At 47.0% G+C, this 21,433-nt stretch overlaps 1 protein-coding gene and 1 pseudogene across 3 annotated transcripts; both read left to right on the top strand.

Moving 5' to 3' along the window:
- Positions 1-186: 186 nt before the first annotated feature.
- Positions 187-19,981, top strand: AP4B1 (adaptor related protein complex 4 subunit beta 1). 3 transcript variants are annotated; one of them, XM_062191999.1, is made up of 11 exons: positions 187-274; positions 414-602; positions 1,888-2,112; positions 2,891-3,021; positions 3,373-3,520; positions 5,083-5,579; positions 8,672-8,755; positions 9,502-9,605; positions 13,567-13,774; positions 13,997-14,278; positions 14,545-19,979. In XM_062191999.1, the coding sequence occupies exons 2-11, from the start codon at positions 490-492 to the stop codon at positions 14,970-14,972; spliced, it is 2,220 nt and encodes a 739-aa protein (XP_062047983.1). In that variant the 5' UTR covers positions 187-274; positions 414-489; the 3' UTR covers positions 14,973-19,979. The 3 variants fall into 3 exon arrangements, with proteins under 3 accessions (XP_062047983.1, XP_062047984.1, XP_062047985.1); XM_062192000.1 differs by having other exon boundaries at positions 230-281; XM_062192001.1 differs by lacking the exons at positions 187-274; positions 414-602 and having other exon boundaries at positions 2,024-2,112; positions 2,852-3,021; positions 14,545-19,981.
- Positions 11,279-13,559, top strand: LOC133760506 (ADP-ribosylation factor-like protein 6; annotated as a pseudogene).
- Positions 19,982-21,433: the final 1,452 nt, after the last annotated feature.

The raw sequence follows: 21,433 nt of genomic DNA, 5'->3' as shown, positions 1-21,433 counted from the left end.
CCTCGCGGCTGCGCTGAAAGGTGAGAGGTTGGGGGAAGGGCATCCCTAAGGTCGGGATCTCGATCGTGCTCGGCGCTCGCAGGGAGAGGCAGCTGCTAGAGGAGGGCCCTCAGCGAGGGGGCGGGACTTCCGCCGACAGCGCGATTGGGCCTATCGGAGCCGGCAAGCAAGGCTGGAACTGGAGAGGGCGGGGTTGTCCGCGGCGGGGTTGCAAATAGGACGCGGGGCCTAGAGGTAGCGGGAGTGATTTGTAGGCGGAGCGATCGGCCTGCAGGTGCGGGGTGAGGTCTGAAGGGCCCGGGGCGGAGGGAGGGAGCTCCCCAGGGTGCGAGGCTCCCTGGACTCGGGTTCCGGCTCCGGGGTGTGTGTGTGTGGGGGGTGTCTTCTCCCTGACCTACGTTTCCTTCGTTCAGGCCCCCGCATCAGGACCTGAAGGCGTCCACGCTTTGCCGGGGCGCGGTGGGAAGTGGCCCGAGGCTGTTGGCGAGGATGCCGTACTTAGGCTCGGAGGACGTGGTGAAGGAGCTGAAGAAGGCTCTGTGTAACCCTCACATTCAGGCTGATAGGCTGCGCTACCGGAACGTCATCCAGCGAGTGATTAGGTACCGCCCACTGCCCCCCAGCCCCCGGCAGCCCCCCGCCCCTGGGAAGGAGTGCACGCCGTCACCCGCGGCGGCTGTGCCGTGTGGGCTTGCTCCTGTGCTGGTGGGAGAGCCCCGGGCTCAGGCTGTAACAGGTACACTGAGCCGCCGACTTCCGGATCTGGGCTACACAGACCTCCTTTTGTTGCTTCAGATGCCCTTGTGCCACTGCCTGCCTGGCATTTCCACCAGGATAGTTCATCAAAGGTTTGCCCGAAAGAGCACCAAGGTCCTTCCCTCCGCCCCGAACCTGCTCTTCCGCTTGTGTCTGTGTCGATGAGGGACGCCAGGCGGCCGACTGCATGAGTCAACCTTGGCACCTGAGCCTTCACTTCTCATGTCAGCTGGGATGATTTCACAGTTCTAAACATCCAGCCTCTCCGCGTCTCTCTTATTGGCACTGGTGGTGTTCTGGTTCAGGCCTTCATTACCGAAGCCAATCGCAATAGCTAACTAGTAGGTCACCTTGCCCCATTTAAGTCAGAATGTTTCCACTGTAACAAATCTGAACACATAATTCTTGCCTACAGCTGTGGTTCACAGAATTTACTATGCACAAAAGGCCCCTCGGATGCCTTTTTAAAAATATATGTATTTTTCATCCTGTCTAACAATGGATTCTGATTTCAGTAGAGTGGGATGGAACGCAAGAATCTGTAATCTACAGAATGAGGTCCAAGCTTACTGTGGCACCTAGGGACCACCCTGCTGATTCAGCTACTCCAAAAGAATGCATCATTCTCTCCCACGGTGTAGCATTACCTCTCTCACATCTGCCACGAACTCCTGCTCATTCAGTCGAAGTATTACTTCCTCTGTGAGAAACATTTTCTGACTTCCTGTCTGGGTTGGACCTCTGGGTCCCCTCTGAACCTTGTAGGTTACTTTTGTTTAAATAGCTTAGCTATGGTCCTATAATTAGTGTATTCTTGTCTCCCTCCTTAATAGGCTTTGGGTTTCTGGAGGCCTGAGATCATGCTTTTTTTCCCCCCCAAGAGTATGTCCCTAGAGTATTTTCCTGGAATGTAAGAGCTGAATTTTACTGGGATGGACTAGGCATTTAGTAAGTTTGCTGAATGAATAGAACAATGTTTATTACAGGCCCGTGGTGTGAGGCATTGTGTGTAGACCTGTGCGCTTTCCAAGAGATCATACACTAGTTGGAGAATGTATAAGGAAAACAGTCTCTGTTGTATGTTGGGGATTTTGCAGTTCGCTTCCTCCTGCCATGTTCTCTTGGTTTCAGGCACATGACACAGGGCTTGGACGTGTCTGGTGTTTTCATGGAAATGGTGAAGGCCAGTGCCACTGTAGATATTATTCAGAAGAAATTGGTTTATCTGTACATGTGCACATATGCCCCCCTGAAACCAGATCTGGCGCTCCTGGCCATCAACACACTGTGCAAAGACTGCTCAGACCCTAACCCGATGGTGCGAGGGTTGGCACTACGGAGCATGTGTAGCCTCAGGTGAGCACCCTCGTCTCTACCTGGCCCTCTGTAGCTAATGAATTCAGTGAGTCACAAGGGCAGGAGCATTTGGCCTGGTGGTTTTGATGCCGGCTAAGATGTCTGTATCTCATGCAAGAGTACCTGGGTTTGAGTCCTGGCTTCGGTTCCCAATTCCAGCTCCTTGCTAATGCAGTTTCTGGGAGGCACCAGGTAATGGCTCAAGTATGCGGCCCTGTCACCCACATGGAAGATCTGCATCAAGTTCCTGACTTCCAGCTTTGGCCCCATCTAGCCCTGGCTGTCGCTGGCCTTTGGGAAGTAAACCAGTGGACAGGAGCTCTGTCTCTGTTGTCTCTCTGTCTCTGAGAAATCAAAAGAAGAAAAAAGAGGTCATGAGGCAGATTTTTAAGGAAGTTGATTCGAGCTCCTTAAATTTGGGGAAAACACTGCTATACTCTGACTGAGCTCAGATTTCCAACCATTAGTTTGGCTTCATGAACTATATCACACAGTTTTACTAACAGGAGTTTTCCATTCTCATTCTCTGTAAAATAGCCCTTAGTTTGGTTAAAGATTTCTAAATAATCATGTGTTTGACTTTTTTTCCTGTCTGTGCAATATCATTTCAAATGAAGAGTCAAGTGATAGCCTTTTAAGTTTGGTAGAGGCTTTCTCTATTTCTACATTATCTGATAGATGCACATTCAGACATCTACTAAACTTTTTGTTAACAGGAGCTTAATTTTGTCAAAACTAGCATTTCAGGATCTGGCTGACTCCAGAATGTATTTGTTAGGATGCCTGGTGTGCAGGAATATATCCAACAGCCCATTCTCAATGGTCTACGAGATAAGGCTTCGTATGTCAGGAGGGTAGCAGTCCTTGGCTGTGCCAAGATGCACAATCTTCACGGAGACTCTGAAGTGGGTAAGTTCAGTATAATCCATTGTAATCAATATTTATTTGTGCTCCATTGTATATATGACATTTTAAAACACGGTATATGTTTGGTAAAAGTTAACGTGGCTCTGCTTTGTATATATCTTTTTAAGGTAGGATGTAGTGCTTGGTATTTTCTGAGACCAGAAAAGTGCTTTCTTGCTTTCTTTGGGGGCCAAATAAGATCATTTGCATTAGCTACTTAGAACCATCTGGAGGTTTTTTTGGTTGTTGTTTGTTTGCCTTTGTCATTTTTATAGCAGAGAAGTTCGCTGTGATTGTGAGGAGCTGTTAACATGTTCCTTCCATGTCTGAGATCTTTGTTCTTTTTTTTAATAGATGGTGCCCTGGTAAATGAGTTATACAGTTTGCTGCGTGACCAGGATCCAATTGTGGTTGTGAACTGCCTGAGATCCCTAGAGGAAATTCTGAAACAGGAAGGAGGAGTGGTCATCAATAAGCCCATCGCCCACCATCTCTTAAATCGGTTTGCTTTTTTTTTTTTAAGATTTATTTATTTATTTGAAAGGCAGAGCTAGAGAGAGACAGAGGCAGAAGGAGAGAGAGAGAGCGAGGTCTTCCATCCACAGGTTCACTTCCCAGATGGCTGCAATGGCTGGCAATGAGCTGATCTGAAGCCAAGCTTCTTCTGGGTCTCCCACATGGGTGCAGGGGCCCAAGGACTTGGGCCATATTCTGCTACTTTCCCAGGCCACAGCAGAGAGCTGCATCGGAGGTGGAGTAGTCAGGTCTCAAACAGGTGCCAATATGGGATGCTGGCACTGCAGGCGGTGGCTTTACCCACTATGCCACAGCATCAACCAGAGAAGTGGGGGGGGGGGGGGCACTTTTTTTAAGATGTATTTATTTGAAAGGCAGAGCTAGAGAGAAAGAGATCGTCCATCTGCTGGTTCATTCCCCAAATGGCTGAAATGGCTGGAACTGGGTCTATCTGAAGCCAGGAGCTAGGAGCTTCTTTCGGGTCTCCCACATGGGTGCAGGGCCCAAGTCCTTGGGCCATCTTCTGCTGCTTTCCCAGGTTCATGAGCAGGGAGCTGGATTGGAAGTGGAGCAGCTGGGACTCAAACCGGTACCTGTTTGGGATACTAGCACTGTAGGCAGTGACTTTACCTGTTATGCCACAGTGCTGGCCCCCTCAGTGCTCTTTTTCTAATGAGATCCGCATCCCAATGGGACCTCATTGATGTATTAAATTAAGGACAAGCCTTGAACAATTTCTGTACATTAGAAAATAAAGTTAACAATTTTTAGCTTCCTCCTGTTTCACTGAGAGTTTACATTTGCCTCAGTTTCTCATGTTAATATCAAGATGACAGTTGTAGCCTTCTCCACAGTCATGTCCCCCAAACTAAGCCATTTACAGTGTCTTAAAATGAAGACAATTCAGTATATACTGATCATGTCTTTGGCCTTAGATGAGTGGGCATTTGTGTTTTCAACTCATCTTGGAATTTAAAGCCTATTTTGTGTGAACTTTAGTACATAAAAAGAATGATTCAGGGGCAGGCGTTAGGATACAGTAGGTTAAGCCACCCCTTGGGATACCCGTATCCCATATAGGAATGCCAGTTTAAGTTCTGACTACTCTGTTTCCAATCCAGCTTCCTGCTAATGCAACTAGCAAAACTGCAAATGATGGCTCAAGTGCTTGGGCTCCTGCCATCCTTGTGGGTGCCTGACCTCAACCTGGCTCAGCACTGGCTATTGTGGTCATTTAGGGAGTGAACCAGTAAATGGAAGATTGATCTCTATCTCTCCCTCTCCCCCTTTCTCTCTCCTGTTTTGCAAGTATTTGAAAATAAATAAGCATTTTTTAAAGAAATGATGAGCCAGCCAAGGACAAGCACTGGTAGACATCTTTTGTAGGGAATAAACATCAGCATTTTTTTTAAAGGAATGATTCAATTATGGCAAGCCTTATTTTAAAAAATTCTCCCCTTGTAATGATGAGCAGCTAAGATGACAGTAGCATCGAGATTGGCCTAATTTTGTTGCTAAAGTAGTACTTTCGTTTTGTTTTTTGGACAGAATGTCAAAACTGGACCAGTGGGGCCAAGCTGAAGTGCTGCACTTTCTGCTGCGCTACCAGCCCCGCAGTGAGGAGGAGCTGTTTGACATCCTCAACCTGTTGGACAGCTTTCTCAAGAGCGGCAGTGCAGGCGTGGTGATGGGGGCCACCAAACTCTTTCTGATCCTGGCAAAAAAGTTCCCTCACGTCCAGACCGATGTGCTTGTGCGAGTCAAGGGACCTTTGCTGGCTGCCTGTTCTTCCGAGAGCCGTGAGCTCTGTTTCGCTGCCCTGTGTCATGTGCGCCAGATCCTGCATAGCCTGCCAGGTCACTTTAGCAGCCAGTACAAAAAGTTCTTTTGCTCCTATTCGGAGCCCCACTACATTAAGCTGCAGAAAGTGGAGGTGCTGTGCGAGCTGGTGAACGACGAGAACGTGCGGCAGGTGCTGGAGGAACTGCGAGGGTACTGCACGGATGTGTCTGCTGACTTTGCCCAGGCTGCCATCTTCGCTATAGGTGGGTGTCTACTACTTTTCTCTTTCTCTCTCCTTGTCTCTCTCCCTCTCTCTTTAAGATTTATTTATTTGAAAGAGTTACAGAGAGGCAGAGACAGAGTGAGAGAGAGAGAGGTTCACTCCCCAGATGGCTGCAACAGCCGGAGCTGCGACAATCTGAAGCCAGGAGCTTCTTCCGGGTCTTCCACGTGGGTGCAGGGGTCCAAGGACTTGGGCCATCTTCTACTGCTTTGCCAGGCCACAGCAGAGAGCTGGATCAGAAGTGGAGCAACTGGGACCCAAACCGGCACCCATATGGGATGCTGGCACTGCAGGTGGTGGCTTTACCTGCTACGCCACAGCACCAGCCCCTACTTTTCTCTCTTGAGACCTCAGCCCAGCCATCTAGAAAGCAGGGGTCAGAGGAGCCATAGTGAGCAAAAGGGAACAAACTTTGTCTCAGAGACAAAGTACCATGCACCAAAGAAGGGAGTCAGTGATTACCGCAAAGGTGGAAGGCAGATTTTGATTTTTGGTTTTTGGTCAAGATGGGTGTTGTCATTACCTTCCAGGATATAGAGTATATTACTAAAATTCACATTGTCTTTTGTTGTCTTCCATCTAAAATTTTTTCCTGTATATCATTTTCCCACAAGAAAAATGGGAAAAGTGAACAAATGTTATTAGTTTTAGTTATTTTATTTTTTAAAGATTTATTTATTTATTTTGAAAGAGTTATGGAGAGTGAGAGATAGAGAAAGAGGATCTTCTGTCTGCTGATTCACTCCCCAAATGGCCACAATACCAGGGCTGGGCCAGGCAGAAGCTAGGAGCCAGGAGCTTCTTCCGGGTCTCCCACGTGGGTGTCAGGGGCCCAGGCACTCAGGCCATCAGCAGGGAGCTAGCTCGGATGCGGAGCATCTGGGTCATGAACCAGTGCCTATACAGGATGCTGGCATCGCAGGTGGCTGCTTTACCTGCTAGGCCACAACGCCAACCCTTTAGCTTCATTTTAAAGCTAAAATCAGGCACAAAGAAATGTTAATAAATTGCCATATATCCCTGAACTTGGACCGGAACCTGGCTTTCCTGACTCAAAGACCAATGCCAATTCACCGATTATTGAGCTTTTACTATGTATTGTGTTGAGTACAGCCAATAGAATACTTCCTAAGTCTATGAGAGACTTCTTCATACTACTACTCTGATTGGAGTTTAAAAGACTAGAGAGGTTCAAAAAATGAAAGCGACTGGGGAGCTAAGTTTTGATGGTCTTCAAGTGGAGGAGGAGGAAGAACACTTACACTTGGGGTATAGTATGCTGCTTTTTAGGGGCAGAGAAGAGCGAACACAGAAGAGAGCGGAAACCCTTAGAGTCAGGAGACTGCGGCAGTGGTCCCAGCAGCAGGCGTATTCCTGTGGAAGAATGGAATTGTCCTTGCTGGGACAAGGGGCTGCCTCAGACCTGACTGCCGTGTACAAATACCTTTGCTACTGTACGTTTGTTCATGGGACCATCTTCAACATGTAAACTTCTCTTGCCATGAACTTCCCATTTTCTGCTTTTAACAACAATTTTTAAAAAAGATTTATTTATTTGAGAGGCTGAGTTACAGAGAGAGGGAGTGAAAACCATAGATCTTCCATCCACTGGTTCTTTCCCCAAATGGCCACAATGGCCAGGATCTGGGCTGAGCCAAAGCCAGGAGCCAGGTACTTCTTCCCAGTCTCCTACATGGATGCAGGAGCCTAAGCACTTAGGCCATCATCTGCTGCTTTCAAGGCACATTACCAGGGAGCTGGATCAGAAGCAGAGCAGCCAAGACTCAGCCAGCCCCCATATGGAATGCTGATGTGGCAGGTGGCAGGTTAATCCACTGTGCCACAATGCTGGATCCCAACATTTTTGACAGGCAGAGTGGACAGTGAGAGAGAGAGACAGAGAGAAAGGTCTTCCTTTTTGCCGTTGGTTCACCCTCCAGTGGCCGCCGCGGTAGGCGCACTGCGGCCGGCGCACCGCGCTGATCCGATGGCAGGAGCCAGGTGCTTCTCCTGGTCTCCCATGGGGTGCAGGGCCCAAGGACCTGGGCCATCCTCCACTGCACTCCCTGGCCACAGCAGAGAGCTGGCCTGGAAGAGGGGCAACTGGGACAGGATCAGTGCCCCCCGACCGGGACTAGAACCCGGTGTGCCGGCGCTGCAAGGCGGATGATTAGCCTATTGAGCTGCGGCGCCGGCCCCCAACAGAATTAATTTTAAAGTTTGTTTTATACCAAACTTAGATTCCTCTTTTTTTTTTTTTAAAAGATTTTTATTTATTTATTTGAAAGGCAGAGTTACAGAAAGGCAGAGGCAGAGAGAGAGAAAAGTCTTCCATCCTCTGATTAACTCCCCAAAGTGGCTGCAATGGCTGGAGCTGGGCTAATCCAAAGCCAGAAGCCAGGAGCTTCTTCCGGGTCTCCCACATGGATGCAGGAGGCCAAGAACTTGGACCATCTTCCACTGCTTTTCCAGGCCATAGCAGAGGGCTGGATTGGAAGTGGAGCAGCTACGACTCAAACCAGCACCCATATGGGATGCCGGCACTGCAGACGGCTGCTTTACTCACTATGCCACAGTGCGAGCCCCCTAGATTCCTCTTAGTTCATCAAGTAAGGGGTAAATTTTTTTTTTTTTTGACAGGCAGAGTGGATAGTGAGAGAGAGAGACAGAGAGAAAGGTCTTCCTTTTTGCCGTTGGTTCACCTTCCAATGGCCGCTGCGGCCGGCGCATCTCGCTGATCCGAAGCTTGGAGCCAGGTGCTTCTCCTGGTCTCCCATGCGAGTGCAGGGCCCAAGGACTTGGGCCATCCTCCACTGCCTTCCCGGGCCATAGCAGAGAGCTGGCCTGGAAGAGGGGCAACCGGGATAGAATCCGGTGCCCCAACCGGGACTAGAACCCGGTGTGCCGGCGCCGCAAGGCGGAGGATTAGCCTGTTAAGCCACGGCACCGGCCTGTAAGGGGTAATTTTTTAAAAAAGATATCTCTGGTCCTCTTTGTCTTTGGTGGAAAATGATCTTAGAGAAAGGTGCTAGTATTTGGCTTAGTGATTTTCTGTTTTTCCTCCTCTGGTAGGTAACATTGCCAGGACTTACACAGATCAGTGTGTACAGATTCTTACAGAACTGTTGGAGCTGCGACAAGAGCACATTACCACAGGTAATAGCTATCTTTCTAGAGTTTTTTTTGGCGGGAGCAGGGGGTTGTCAACTGGCCGATTATAGTTGCTGAAAAGATATTTGTTGTTGAATGACTATTAATAGAAGGGTTTTCCTTGCATCATCTTGTGTTGTTGTCAGAGAAGTGTATGACCTATAGAGCTAGTAGAGTAGAGAATCTTCAGGGTGCCTTGGTCTACAAGGCTATTCTATAGATGAAGGATCGTATAATTTTCCCCATCTTTACCCCTCTTTTTGCTCTGTGACATTATACAATAGGCAGTGGCTTCCAGGGCGGGAACTATGGTGAGACAAGCAAAGTGCGTAGGATGCCAGTGAAAGAAGGTGTTTGGTAGGGAGGCCCCCGTGCAGGTGCAGTCGTGCGTGTCTTGGACTTTGCACCTTAGACACCTCACTTGTCTCCCCAGAGTCCCAGTCCTGGTGGCTCCATTAATACTGTCTTCAAAGTATCTCTTTACAGCAACACTGTCCTACAGTTCGCATATAGCCGTACATTTCATGAAGTGCTTTCCCACACATTAGTTCATCTGTCCTCATCTCAATCTAATGACAACATCCATTCCAGATATTATTGCCCATGTCATACATTTCTCAGATGCTCACTGCCTACCCTGCAAAACCCATGCCACAGATCATCAGACATCAAGTCTGAATGCATGACTCTTGTGATTCCTGCCTGCGTGGAGGTTCTAATCCTGTGCTCTTCTGCCCTGGGCCGAGTTGCAGTGGTGGTGCAGACTTTCCGAGACCTGGTTTGGTTGTGTCCTCAGTGTACCGAAGCTGTGTGTCGGGCCCTGCCTGGCTGTGAAGAGCACATTCAAGACAGTGAGGTAGACTGCTACTCACTTGGACTTCTAGGTAGAGGGGGAATGCATGGGACTCGGCCCTCCACGATGGAATCCAATTCTTCTGTCGGAAGTGGAAAACTCTCAGAACTGACTGCCAACTCACATTCTCTCTTGGATGTGGATGGCATATAAATTATGAACAGAGGATTAATATTATTATTACAATTCTTTTTTTTTTTTTTTTAATTTTTGACAGGCAGAGTGGACAGTAGAGGAAGACAGAAAGGTCTTCCTTTTTGCCGTTGGTTCACCCTCCAATGGCCGCCGCGGTAGGTGCGCTGCGGCCGGCGCACTGCGCCGATCCGATGGCAGGAGCCAGGTGCTTCTCCTGGTCTTCCATGGGGTGCAGGGCCCAAGAACTTGGGCCATCATCCACTGCACTCCCTGGCCACAGCAGAGAGCTGGCCTGGAAGAGGGGCAACCGGGACAGGATCGGTGCCCCGACCGGGATTAGAACCCGGTGTGCCGGCGCCGCAAGGCGGAGGATTAGCCTAGTGAGCCGCGGCGCCGGCTATTATTACAATTCTTTATACCATTATTTTCTCTTTCAAAATATTTTTATTTGAAAGGCAGAGTTAGAGAGGGAGGGAAAAACAGAAAAACAGATCTTCTATCTGCTGATTCACTCCCCAAGTAGCTGCCATGGCTGAGGCTAGGCCAGGCTGAAGCTGGGAACCTAGAACTCCATCCAGGTCTCCCATGTGGGTGGCAGGGACCCAAGCACTTGGGCCATCTTCCACTGCTTTTCCAGGTGCATTAGCAGAGATCTGGATCGGAAGTGGAGCAGCCAGGACTCAAACCACTCATGTGGGATGCCAGTGTTACAGGTAGCGGCTTAGTCTGCTGTGTCACTACGCTGGCCCCAACCATTGTTTTCTTGAACAATTTCTAACTAGAGATTGAGACCATGACGTTTTTGGCTAGAATCAGAACCAGAATCATCTGTAAAAGTTTTACAAAGATTTGGCTTCACCATAGGTTTAGAGATATAAATATTGCAGCAGATGGATATAGAGAGCTTTTAAAAAATTATCTATTTGAAAATAAGAGGTGAGGGGTGGAGTAGAAGAACAACAGAGTGAGAGAAACACAGAAACAGAGAACTTCATCTGCTGTTTCACTCCCCAGATGTCCACAACAGCTGGGGCTGGGCCAGGCTGAAACCAGGAACTCCATCCTGGCTTCCCGTGAGGGTGGCAAGGACCCAGGCACTTGGACCATTACCTACTGCTTTCCAGGGTGCACATTAGCAGGAAGCTGGGATAAGAAAAAAGCTGAAGACGGCAAGGTGCCTCACAAGAAACTGGCAGCTTGCCCGGCTCTCCTAGCCTTTGCTCGCCTCCCGCCCCTCTTTAATAGTTGCTCAGCGTGCATCTGGCCTTTTACGCTGGAGCTTTTCAGCTCCAGCTGCCAGAACACTGCTAATACTCCTAAAGAGGTGAAGCTTCGGGACCAGAAGAAGCTTTTGTTGCCAAGGAAACGCCACTGACCAGCCACTGATGCCCTGCCTGAGGTTGGGGGGGGGGGGGGATGCCAGTTGTTGCAGCTTGTAGAGGTGGTATTAGTCAGGACTGGTGATCTTTTGTAGAGGCATAGTGACAAAGGTTGAGGGAGCCCCCGCACCAGATTCCCTTTCCAGAGACGGATACAAGTGACTGTGTCCATTCTGTTCCGCACTAGCTCCCAGGCCGGCCAAGCTGACCTCAAAGACCTGGTGGTTTGTCATATTTGAATCACATTATGGGCTGCTAGACAGACTTTCAGGCTTGCTTGGCCTGAAGAAGGAGGTTCATGTTTTGTGCCTCGGTCTGGATAATAGTGGCAAAACAACAATCATCAACAAACTTCAACCTTCAGGTGCTCAATCTCAAGATACAGTTCCAATGATAGGATTCAGCGTAGGGAAATTCAAATCGTCCAGTTTATCTTTTACAGTGTTTGACATGTAAGCTCAAGGAAGATACAAAAATCTCTGAGAACACTGGTATAAAGAAGGACAAGCCATTATCTTTGTCATTGACAGTAGTGATACGTTAAGAATGGTTGTGGCCAAAGAAGAACTTGATTACTCTTCCGAATCATGCAAATATTAAACATCATCGAATTCCAGTCTTACTCTTTACAAACCAAATGGATCTTAGAGATGCAGTGACATCTGTGAAAGTGTCTCAGTTGCTGTGTTTAGAGAACATAAAAAATAAACCATGGCATATTTGTGCTAGTGATGCCATAAAAGGAGAAGGCTCGCAGGAAGGTGTAGACTTCAAGATCAGACCCAGGCTGTGAAGATGTAAAGCGATAGTATTTGGAAACCTCAAAAACTTTGACTTCAAGGAATATTCTAAGGCTAACTGAATACCTTACATTTTTTAAAAAATGTGTGTGCATCCAAGAGTGTTCTGTAATGTTCTGCTTGCATTTATGGACTCCGAATGACCTTTTTAAGAACACAGGGCTTCAGGTATGATAGTGTGACCATTAATTATATGAAAATTAAATCTTCCCCCAAAAGGATTCTGTAGAATTACCAACTTCTTGTTCAAGATGTCCATTTTATTATAATTAGGATGTTTAAAAGTCAGAGTTATAAGCCAAGCCATCTCAGTATTTCATCATGATTTATGGTATCTTGTAATATATTTTATCTTTTAATTGTCTTCAAAAATTTAGTTTATGGCATAACTTTGCAGTATGAAACGTGAATATGAGAAAGAACTTGAAATATTTATAAGGGACTTGGTAATTAATATAAAATTTTTACTGTGTAGCATTATCAATAAAATGTAAAATGAAGTTTTTTTAAAAACAGAGCCAGCATCTAGTGTAGCCTGTAGCCACCACCCACCATGCTGCATCCCATATGGGTGTCAGTTCATGTTCTGGCTGCTTCACTTCTGATACAGCTCTCTGCTAGTGGCCTGGGAAAAAAGCAGAAGATGGTACAAGTGTTTGGACCCCTGCATCCACATGGGAGACTCAGATGAAGCTCCTGGCCTCTGACTTCAGCCTGGCTTAGCTCTGGCCATTGTGGCCATCTTGGGAGTGAACAAGCAGATGAAGATCTTGCTTTCCCTCTAACTCTGACTTTCAAATAAATAAATAAGTGGTTTTTTGTTTTTGTTTTTAAAAAAAGAAAAAGAGCAGAGTCAAGACTGGAATCCAGCAACCCCAATATGGAATGCATTCATCATAAACAGCACACCACATGCCTTCCCCCAGAGAGATTTTTTAAGACGCTTTGGGGCTGGCTTTGTGGTATAATGGGTTAAGCTGCTGCCTACATGATCCACATTGCACAAGGGTTCCAGTTTGAGGCCTGGAAGCTGTGCTTCCAATCCAGCTCCCTGTTAAAATGCCTGGGAAAGCAGCAGAAGATGGCCCAAGTGCTTGGGCCCCTGCACTCATGTGGGAGACTAGAGGAAGCTTCTAACTGCTGGCTCCCAGCTCCTGGCTTCATCCTGGCCTAGCCCTGGTCATTGTGGCCATTTGGGGAGTGAACCAGCAGATGGAAGATTTTTCTGTCTCTTACTCTTTCTGTAACTTTGCCTTTCAAATCAATAAAATAAATCCTAAAAAAAAAAGTCTCCACAGAAGACTCTCATGTGCACTGTAGATTAATAACCTTTCAAAAAAAATTGAGAAGTTCTTTTAGGAGCTTCTGCTGAAACACTAAACCCCAAATTGGGTCAGAGGCCCTAAAGCAAAAAGAAGCCTGGTTATTGCTTAATCAAGTAGGTTATAAAAGTTTTGAGTTTCCTCTTTTGCGTTAGAATTTCATTCCTGTTTGCTGTAGAGTGTAGCGATCAATACAATACAAGTTGAAGTAAATTAAAGATTATAGCTCTTCTGGCATTAGGGGGAAAGCAAACCTGTAATTCTCTACTGTCTCCTGTGTTTGGATAGCCACATACTGAGCTCCTGTTCTTACTCCCTCGTTCCCTAGGGCAAGCAGGCTCTTATTTGGCTACTTGGAGTCCATGGGGAAAGAATCCCCAATGCTCCTTATGTGTTAGAGGACTTTGTGGAGAATGTGAAGTCAGAGACGTGCCCAGCTGTGAAGATGGAGCTCCTCACAGCACTACTGCGCCTCTTCCTCTCCCGCCCTGCTGAGTGCCAGGACATGCTGGGGCGTTTGCTACATTACTGCATAGGTAGGTTTTTCAAAAGAAAATAGTACTTGCCATGATGCCTCATAAAGTTCTCACCTTTTTTTGTTGTTCTGTGAGTCATATCTTAGACCTGAGAAAAATAATGTTCATGCTTTCTAGACTTTTCTTCCCTTTTTTCATTTTTTTCCTCCCTTTATGATTGGCACAAGGGCCAAAGGAGAGTGTTTTTGTTTTTAGTTAACTTAGTCTGTTGTCTTACCTCAGAGGAAGAAAAGGATATGGCTGTGCGAGACCGTGGTCTCTTCTGTTATCGCCTCCTCTTGGCTGGCGTTGATGAGGCTAAGCGGATCCTGTGCAGCCCGAAGTCTGACCCTTCTCTTCGTCTTCTGGAGGATCAGGCAGAAAGACCTGTGAACAGCTGGGCCGCAGACTTCAACACGCTGGTGCCAGTGTATGGCAAAGCCCGCTGGGCAGTGATCTCTAAATGCCAGGGGCCAGAGCGTTGTGGCCCAGAGCTTCCCAACACTGCGTCATTTGCCACATCAGGTAAAAGTGGCCCTTGACCTTATCTCTATCATGCTAAGTCTTTATCTATCTCAATGACTGGTAGAAAGTGGAGTTCCCTAGCTAAATATCAGAGTGTTACCTGAATTTGAAGCCTTTATAAACAAGAAGGAAGTTCATCCTTGGTTATTTAAGCCATTTCTCCAAAGACAGATTCACATTTTGAATCTTTGAGAATGTAGATTTAAAAATGTAGCTCTCATTATAGATGAAGAACATCTCTCACACAAGCTTTCCGACTCTTCCAGGACCCCTGATTCCTGAAGAGGACAAGGAGAGGGGACAAGATCTCCCTGATGCTGGAGCCCTCATGCTTGTCCCCGACCGCCAGCTAACTGCTGAGTATTTTGAGAAAACCTGGCTGAGCCTCCAAGTTGCTCATCAGCAAGTGCTGCCTTGGCAGGGAGCAGTCCATCCTGACACCCTCCAGATGGCTCTACAAGTAGTAAACATCCAGACCATCGCCATGAGCAGGGCTGGGGCCCAGCCCTGGAAAGCCTACCTCAGCGCTCAGGATGACACTGGCTGTCTCTTCCTAACAGAACTGCTCTTGGAGCCCGAGACCTCGGAAATGCAGGTCTCCGTGAAACAGAGTGAGGCAAGGACTGAGATGCTGAACAGCTTTATGTCTGTATTAGAAACTGTGATTGCAACGATTGGAGATCTGAAGTCCTGACAGATCCTTGCCACTTTTCCTGAACGAGACAGACAGCTCTCAGAGTTCCTTATCTCTGTCGTCAGAGCTGCTTGCAGGTCAGATCGTATCAGAGGCAGAGGAGAATGGGAAATCTAGGAATCAGGAGTCTTAGATTTTAGTCCAAAGACCGTTGACTTATTCCTTTCATACCCTTGGTGATTGACCCCATGTTTTAATGATGGTGTTACAAAGCTTAATGTTGGGAATAGGGTGAGGTTGGGATTGGGGGTCTTTCCGAATCTGTTTTAAGGACTGTGTTACTAATTAAAGATGGCTGCTCTCTGTGGAAACTGACAGGAGTCATCATTTGTGGGGCTCATCTCTCTGGCCACTCCCCAAACACCCTCTCTCCTGGCAGAAGCAAACTGCTTGCAGTTCCCTGCGTGCACCAGGCTCGCTCTCACCCCTGTGCTTTATCATTTGCTGTTATTTCTTTCCCAGAACATTTCCTCACCCTCATATCTTCTTTAATCCACACCCAGTGTGTCTTTCCGTGTTTAGCTCATTGATGAGCTCCTTCAGAAGCTTACTATGACCCTACTGCCCTCATTAATGAGCCTGTTCAAGCTCTTAGAGCAGCCAGTGTATCCCTCTCGCAGTACTATTAGAATCATTTTGTCATTCGTCCTCACCTTGTATTTTATTCATACTTGACCACATTTTATACATTGATCTTGAAACTTAACAGCAAGAGCCAATATTGCAAAATGATGATAATTAAGAGAACAGGGAAATATTAAAATTCCAGTTGAGATCAGCCGAACTGGGAATGGGGAAATAGACACATGTTCAGGCTGTAAGGGCCTACATAGATGATGGAGTGGAACCTCGCATTTGGCTCTATAGGTGATTTGGCACCTTTAGAGTGAAGAAAACAGCTATAAAATTGTCATCAGAGAGGAAGAAATACTCCAACTTTAATTTCTTTAAGAAAACTGCATGCTTCACAAAGCTGGCACTAAGTGTTATATGTATGTGATCTATGGGAAGTTGGTAAAGGGTTTTATATGACTATTTCTTACCAGTGTTCTTCAGTGAAAGCAGGGAGTATAATTTTAACAGGAAGCATAAGTAAGGCATTTCTCCAAGGACTTAGGATAATATGATCCAAGTAGATAGCCTTCATCATCCAGCTTAATTCCTGGGCTTCTATGTATCTACCAGATACATAGATGAACTGCATAGCTTTCAGATAGTGTTTGACCCATCACTATCAGCTAGGCTCTTCCCAGGAGCAGATAACAGACAGCTGTGACTTTTCTAGTTTTTCAAAGAGTCTTCCCCACTGGACAACTACTAAGGATGATGAATATGTTTCTTTCTCTCCGTCTCCACAGTGCCTACCTGTTTGTCAAGTGGCTATAAGTAATTAGATTCTGGTGGAGTTTTGAGATTGGTATTTCAAGTATGTTTTATTGTATTATATCCACTATACAGAAAATAATGGGATCCCATCTAGACAGATTTTCTTAAAAGTGACAAAATTGACATTTGGACTAGATAATTCTTTGTTGTACAGGGCTTTTCTGTACACTATGATTATTTACAGCGTCTCTGGTTTCTGCCTGCTGGATGCCTGTCAAAACCCCAGGCATGTCAACAAAAAATGGCTCCAGATGTTGCCAAAGATCCCCTGGGTGGGCACCACTGCCCCTATTTGGGAACGAGGATCTAGCTAGCAGCTGAAAAGGGAGTGATCAGAACAGCTTCAGAATTGCTTTGCCATGTTTTTATTTGTTCAGTTAAGCCTATAAATGTTTAAGTAGGTACTAAAAGAAATGAAACTGAAGTGTTAAGAGCTTCCAATTTAAAGTATGACAAGGGAACAGAATGCAGGTGGTGGAAATTGAATAAATTAATTGGCTTTTTTTTTTTAAAGACTACCAATGTGACTGAAATGTCAACCTAAAGAAAATTAGGTATGGCTCAGCAATTTTGAATAAATAATGTTATCAAAGTGGTCTCGACTATTAGAGCTCTTAGGAGATTAAGTTTGGTGCCAGCATTGTAGCTCAGAGGGTTAAGTCACTACTTGCAAGGCCAGCATCTCATGTCAGTGCTGGTTTGGATGCCAGCTGTTCTGCCTCTGACCCAATTCCCTGCTAGTATGGAAAGCAGCAGAGGATGGCCCAGGTGCTTGGACCCTTGCCACCCATGTAGGAGACCAGGATGGAGTTCCAGGCTCCAGGCTTTGGCCTGGGCCAGCCCTGTTCTTGCTGACATTTGGGGAGTGAACCAGCAGATGGAAGATTTCTCTCTCCTCTCTCTGGAGCTCTGCCTTTAAAATAAATCTTTGGCCGGCGCTGTAGCTTAACAGGCTAATCCTCCGCCTTGTGGCACCGGCACACCGGGTTCTGGTCCTGGTTGGGGTGCCGGATTCTATCCCAGTTGCCCCTCTTCCAGGCCAGCTCTCTGCTATGGCCCGGGAAGGCAGTGGAGAATGGCCCAAGTTTTTGGGCCCTGCACCCGTATGGGAGACCAGGAGAGGCACCTGGCTCCTGGCTTCAGATCAGCGAGATGCGCCGGCCGCAGCGGCCATTGGAGGGTGAACCAATGGCAAAAAGGAAGACCTTTCTCTCTGTCTCTCTCACTATCCACTCTGCCTGTCTAAATAAATAAATAAATAAATAAAATCTTTAAAAACAAAGAAAATTAAGTTCTACTTAGTTGCTTTTTTGTAATGTAAGAGGCATAACTAGCAGAATATGAAGTTGTTGCTTTTGGAAACTATGCTTTTTTTTTAAGATTTATTTTATTTATTTGAAAGAGTTACAGAGACAGATACAGAGAAAGTGGTCTTCCATCCGCTGGTTCACTCCCCAGATAGCCGCAACGGCAGGAGCTGCTGTGGTCCGAAGGCAAAAGCCAGGAGCTTCTTCCAGGTCTCCCATGTGGGTGCAGGGGCCCAAGGACTTGGCCCTTCTGCTGCTATCCCAGGCCATAGTAGAGAGCAGGATTGGAAGAGGAGCAGCCGGGACTAGAACCAGTGCCCATATGGGATGCTGGCGCTTCAGGCCAGGGCTTTAACCCACTGTGCCACAGTGCTGGGCCCCTGGAAACTATACTTTTATTATTCGTTCATTTTTATTTGACAGAGAGACAGAATGTGCTCCCATCTGTTGGTTCACTCCCCAAATGTCCATAGTGGCTGGGCTAGGCCAGGCCAAATCTGGGAATCAGGAATTTAATCCAGGTCTCCTATGTGCATGGCAAGGACCCAGCCACGTAAGCCATCACCTATTACTTTGCAGGGTGAACATTAGCAGGAAGTTGGTGCCAAAAGCAGAGGCAGGGCTTGAACCCAGGCACTCCAGTATGGGATGGAGGTACCCAAAGGGATGTTTTAACCTCTAGTAGGGGTGGGGAATCTTTTTTTCTGTCAAGGGCCATCTGGATATTTATAACGTTGCAGGCCATGCAAAATTATCAACTTGGGGCCCGTGCTGTAGCATAGCAGGTAAAGCTACTGCCTGCAGTGCCAGCATTCCATATGGGCACCGGTTCAAATCCCAGCTGCTCCACTTCTGATCCAGTTCTCTGCTATGGCCTGGGAAAGCAGTAGAAGATGGCCTAAGTCCTTGGACCCCTGTATCCGTTCCGGGTGGGAGACCCGGATGAAGCTCCTGGCTTCTTGGCTTCAGATGGGCACATCTCCAGCCATTGTGGCCAGTTGGGGAGTAAACTGGCAGATGGAAGACCTCTCTCTCTCTTTCTCTCTGTCTCTGTCTCTCTCTGCCTCTGGCTCTCTGTAACTCTGCCTTTCAAATAAATAAATAAAGCTTTAAAAAATTATCAACTTAAAAAATTAGCTTGCTATAGCTTTATTGAATTTGGAGTCCTGCCTGCATTGGCCTTGGCAGGGCCAGACCAGTGATTTCATGGGGTCTAGTGCAGCCCTCGGGCCAGGTGTGCCCACTCCTGCTAGTCAAGCCGCTCACCCTGAAAGTGTACAGTTAAGTCTCAGTGAAGAGCTAGTATCTCCTGTAGCCTGGTTTTACTAATTTATAAGCAAAATGACTAAAGCTCAAGTATTCCATGAAGTTAAGTTTAATTCTCTACTATTCTGTCCGCTTAGGTGCACTGTCTTTAGCTTCTGCTGATGTGTGATTTAGGGATGTGATAAAAGTACATGCTTACCTCTTAAAATCCCTAAGAGTGTTTGATACTGTCCTCTTACAACAGTGGCTTTCTGAGTTCAGTCTTAGCTGGTAGGTAAGCAGTTTGCAGCATGTGGAACGAGTGCCTGTGGAGACAGTGGGTTTTTAGGACATTGCAGAGGCCACCTTTTGCTTGGTTACTCACCGTGATTTTATTGTCACGGACCAGCGATGATTGTTTATCACCATTTCTCCTCTTTTTGAAGGGGAGTTCTGCCACAATTATTCTTTCTCAGATATTGAGTAGGGGGTGAGCGGACATAGGACTTGTTTTCGTGGTTACAGGGCTCCATGTTGAGAGGAGCAGCACCCAAGGACAGTCCTCCACATCCACATCCATGCAGATGACGAGATCCTGAGCTTTGAGCCAGGGATGTAATGGTACAGGCTTTTAGGGGAGGGATGTCAATGGAGGGCAGCAAGGGAAACAAGTTGTAGTGAAAGAATTCGAGCTTCATCATTTTTCAGGAATAATTAGAACCACGATATTAGAGCCGCAAGGGTAAAGGTGTGTGGGCTGGGAGGAAGAAATGGTTCAGAAAGGTGTTGCATTGAAGGCCCAGAGAGAAGTAAGTAAGGGGGGAAATTCGCTCCATGTTGCCCATGAAAGCTTCTACTGTGTTTCTATAGTTTTCCAACATTGGTTATAAAGGCTAACGCAAGGGGGCTGATGCTGTGGTGTAGTAGGTTAAGCTGCCGCCTGCAGTGCTGGCATCCCATACGGGTGCTGGTTTGAGTCCCAGCTGCTCCTTTAACAATCCAGCTCTCTGCTTACAGTCTGGGAGGACAGTGGAAGAAGGCCCAAGTGCTTGGGCCCGTACACCCACACGGGAGACCCGGAAGAAGCTCCTGGCTCCTGGCTTCAGATTGGCACAGCTCCAGCCATCGCAGCCGTTTGGGGAGTGAGCCAGCAGATGGAAGACCTCTGTCTGTCTCTTCCTCTCTATAACTCTGCCTCTTAAATAAATAAATAAATCTTTTTTTATAAAAAGGATAATGTAAGAGTCAAGATTAGATTCCAAAGATAATTTTTTAAAGAAGATTTATTTATTTGAAAGGCAGAGCTACAGAGAAGGACAGGCAGAGAGAGAAATCTTCCATCTGCTGGTTCACTCCCCAAATGGCTGCAATAGCCAGGGCTGGGCCAGGCTAAAGCCAAGAGCCGGGAGCTTCATCCAGGTGTGCCACATGGGTGTAGGGGCCCAAACACTTGGGTCATCTTCTATCCTAGACACATTAGCAGGGAGCTGGATCAGAAGTGGAGCAGCCTGGACTTGAATCTGTGCCATACGGGATGCCGGCATTGTAGACAGTAGCTTCACCCACTATGCCACAACGCAGACCCCACCCTCCAAAGATGATATTTAACCATAAACATATCAGTAGTGAAGTGAGGAAGGTGGTATATTATTGTGGGAAAAGCTTGAATTTGAGCTAAGACAAACCTGGTTCTAAATTTCTATTCTGGGACAGGTCCTTGGCCTGGCAGTTGTCAGTAGTTAGGACACCTGCATTAAAGTTTCCAGGTCTGATACCTGCCTCTGGCTCCTGACTCCAGCTTCCTGGTAATGTGGACCCTGGAGAAAGCAGTGTTCCTGCCACCCACATGAGACACCTGGATTGAGTTCCTGGCTCTTGGCTTCTGGCTCCTGGCTCCTGGCTCCTGGCTGTGGCCCCAGCCCAGCTCTACCTGTTGTGGGTATGTGGAGGAATGAACCAGCAGATGAGAGTTCTGTCTTTGTATCTCAAATACATAAATAAATGAAATTTTATGTTCTGCCACTTACTGATGTGAGAACTTGGGCAAGTTATTTGCCAGTTAGTTGATGTCTTATAGTCAATGTTTATTTTTTGTATATTTGGGAATATGTCAAAATGTGTTTCTCAGAATCCTTAGATTGTCAGTGGCTGGCTCTTGTGTGAAGAGGTTGGTCTACATTTTCTCAGAGTACTCTTCTAGTGTTAGAGGTCTGAGGACTACTGAAAAAACTATAGACTCAGCCATTTTGTTTATAGAGAGAATGAGTGCTAGATGACAACAAATCAAAGTGGACTTGTAGGACTGGCGTTGTGGTGCAGCAGGTTAAGTTGCCCCCTGCGATGACAGCATGTCATAAGCACTGGTGTGCATTCTGGCTGCTCCACTTTTGGTCCAACTCCCTGCTAATGTGCCTGGGGAAGCAGTGGAAGATGGCCAAGTATTTGGGCTCCTGCCATCCATGAGGGAGACCTGGATGGAGTTTCTGGATCCTGGCTTCAGCTTGGCCCAGTCCTGACCATCAC

This window comes from Lepus europaeus, chromosome 5, assembly GCF_033115175.1.
Source record: "Lepus europaeus isolate LE1 chromosome 5, mLepTim1.pri, whole genome shotgun sequence".
In the NCBI taxonomy this organism is placed as follows: Eukaryota; Metazoa; Chordata; class Mammalia; order Lagomorpha; family Leporidae; genus Lepus; species Lepus europaeus.
The sequence above is the reverse complement of the archived record's forward strand: the minus strand, read 5'-3'. Positions and strand labels throughout refer to the sequence as shown.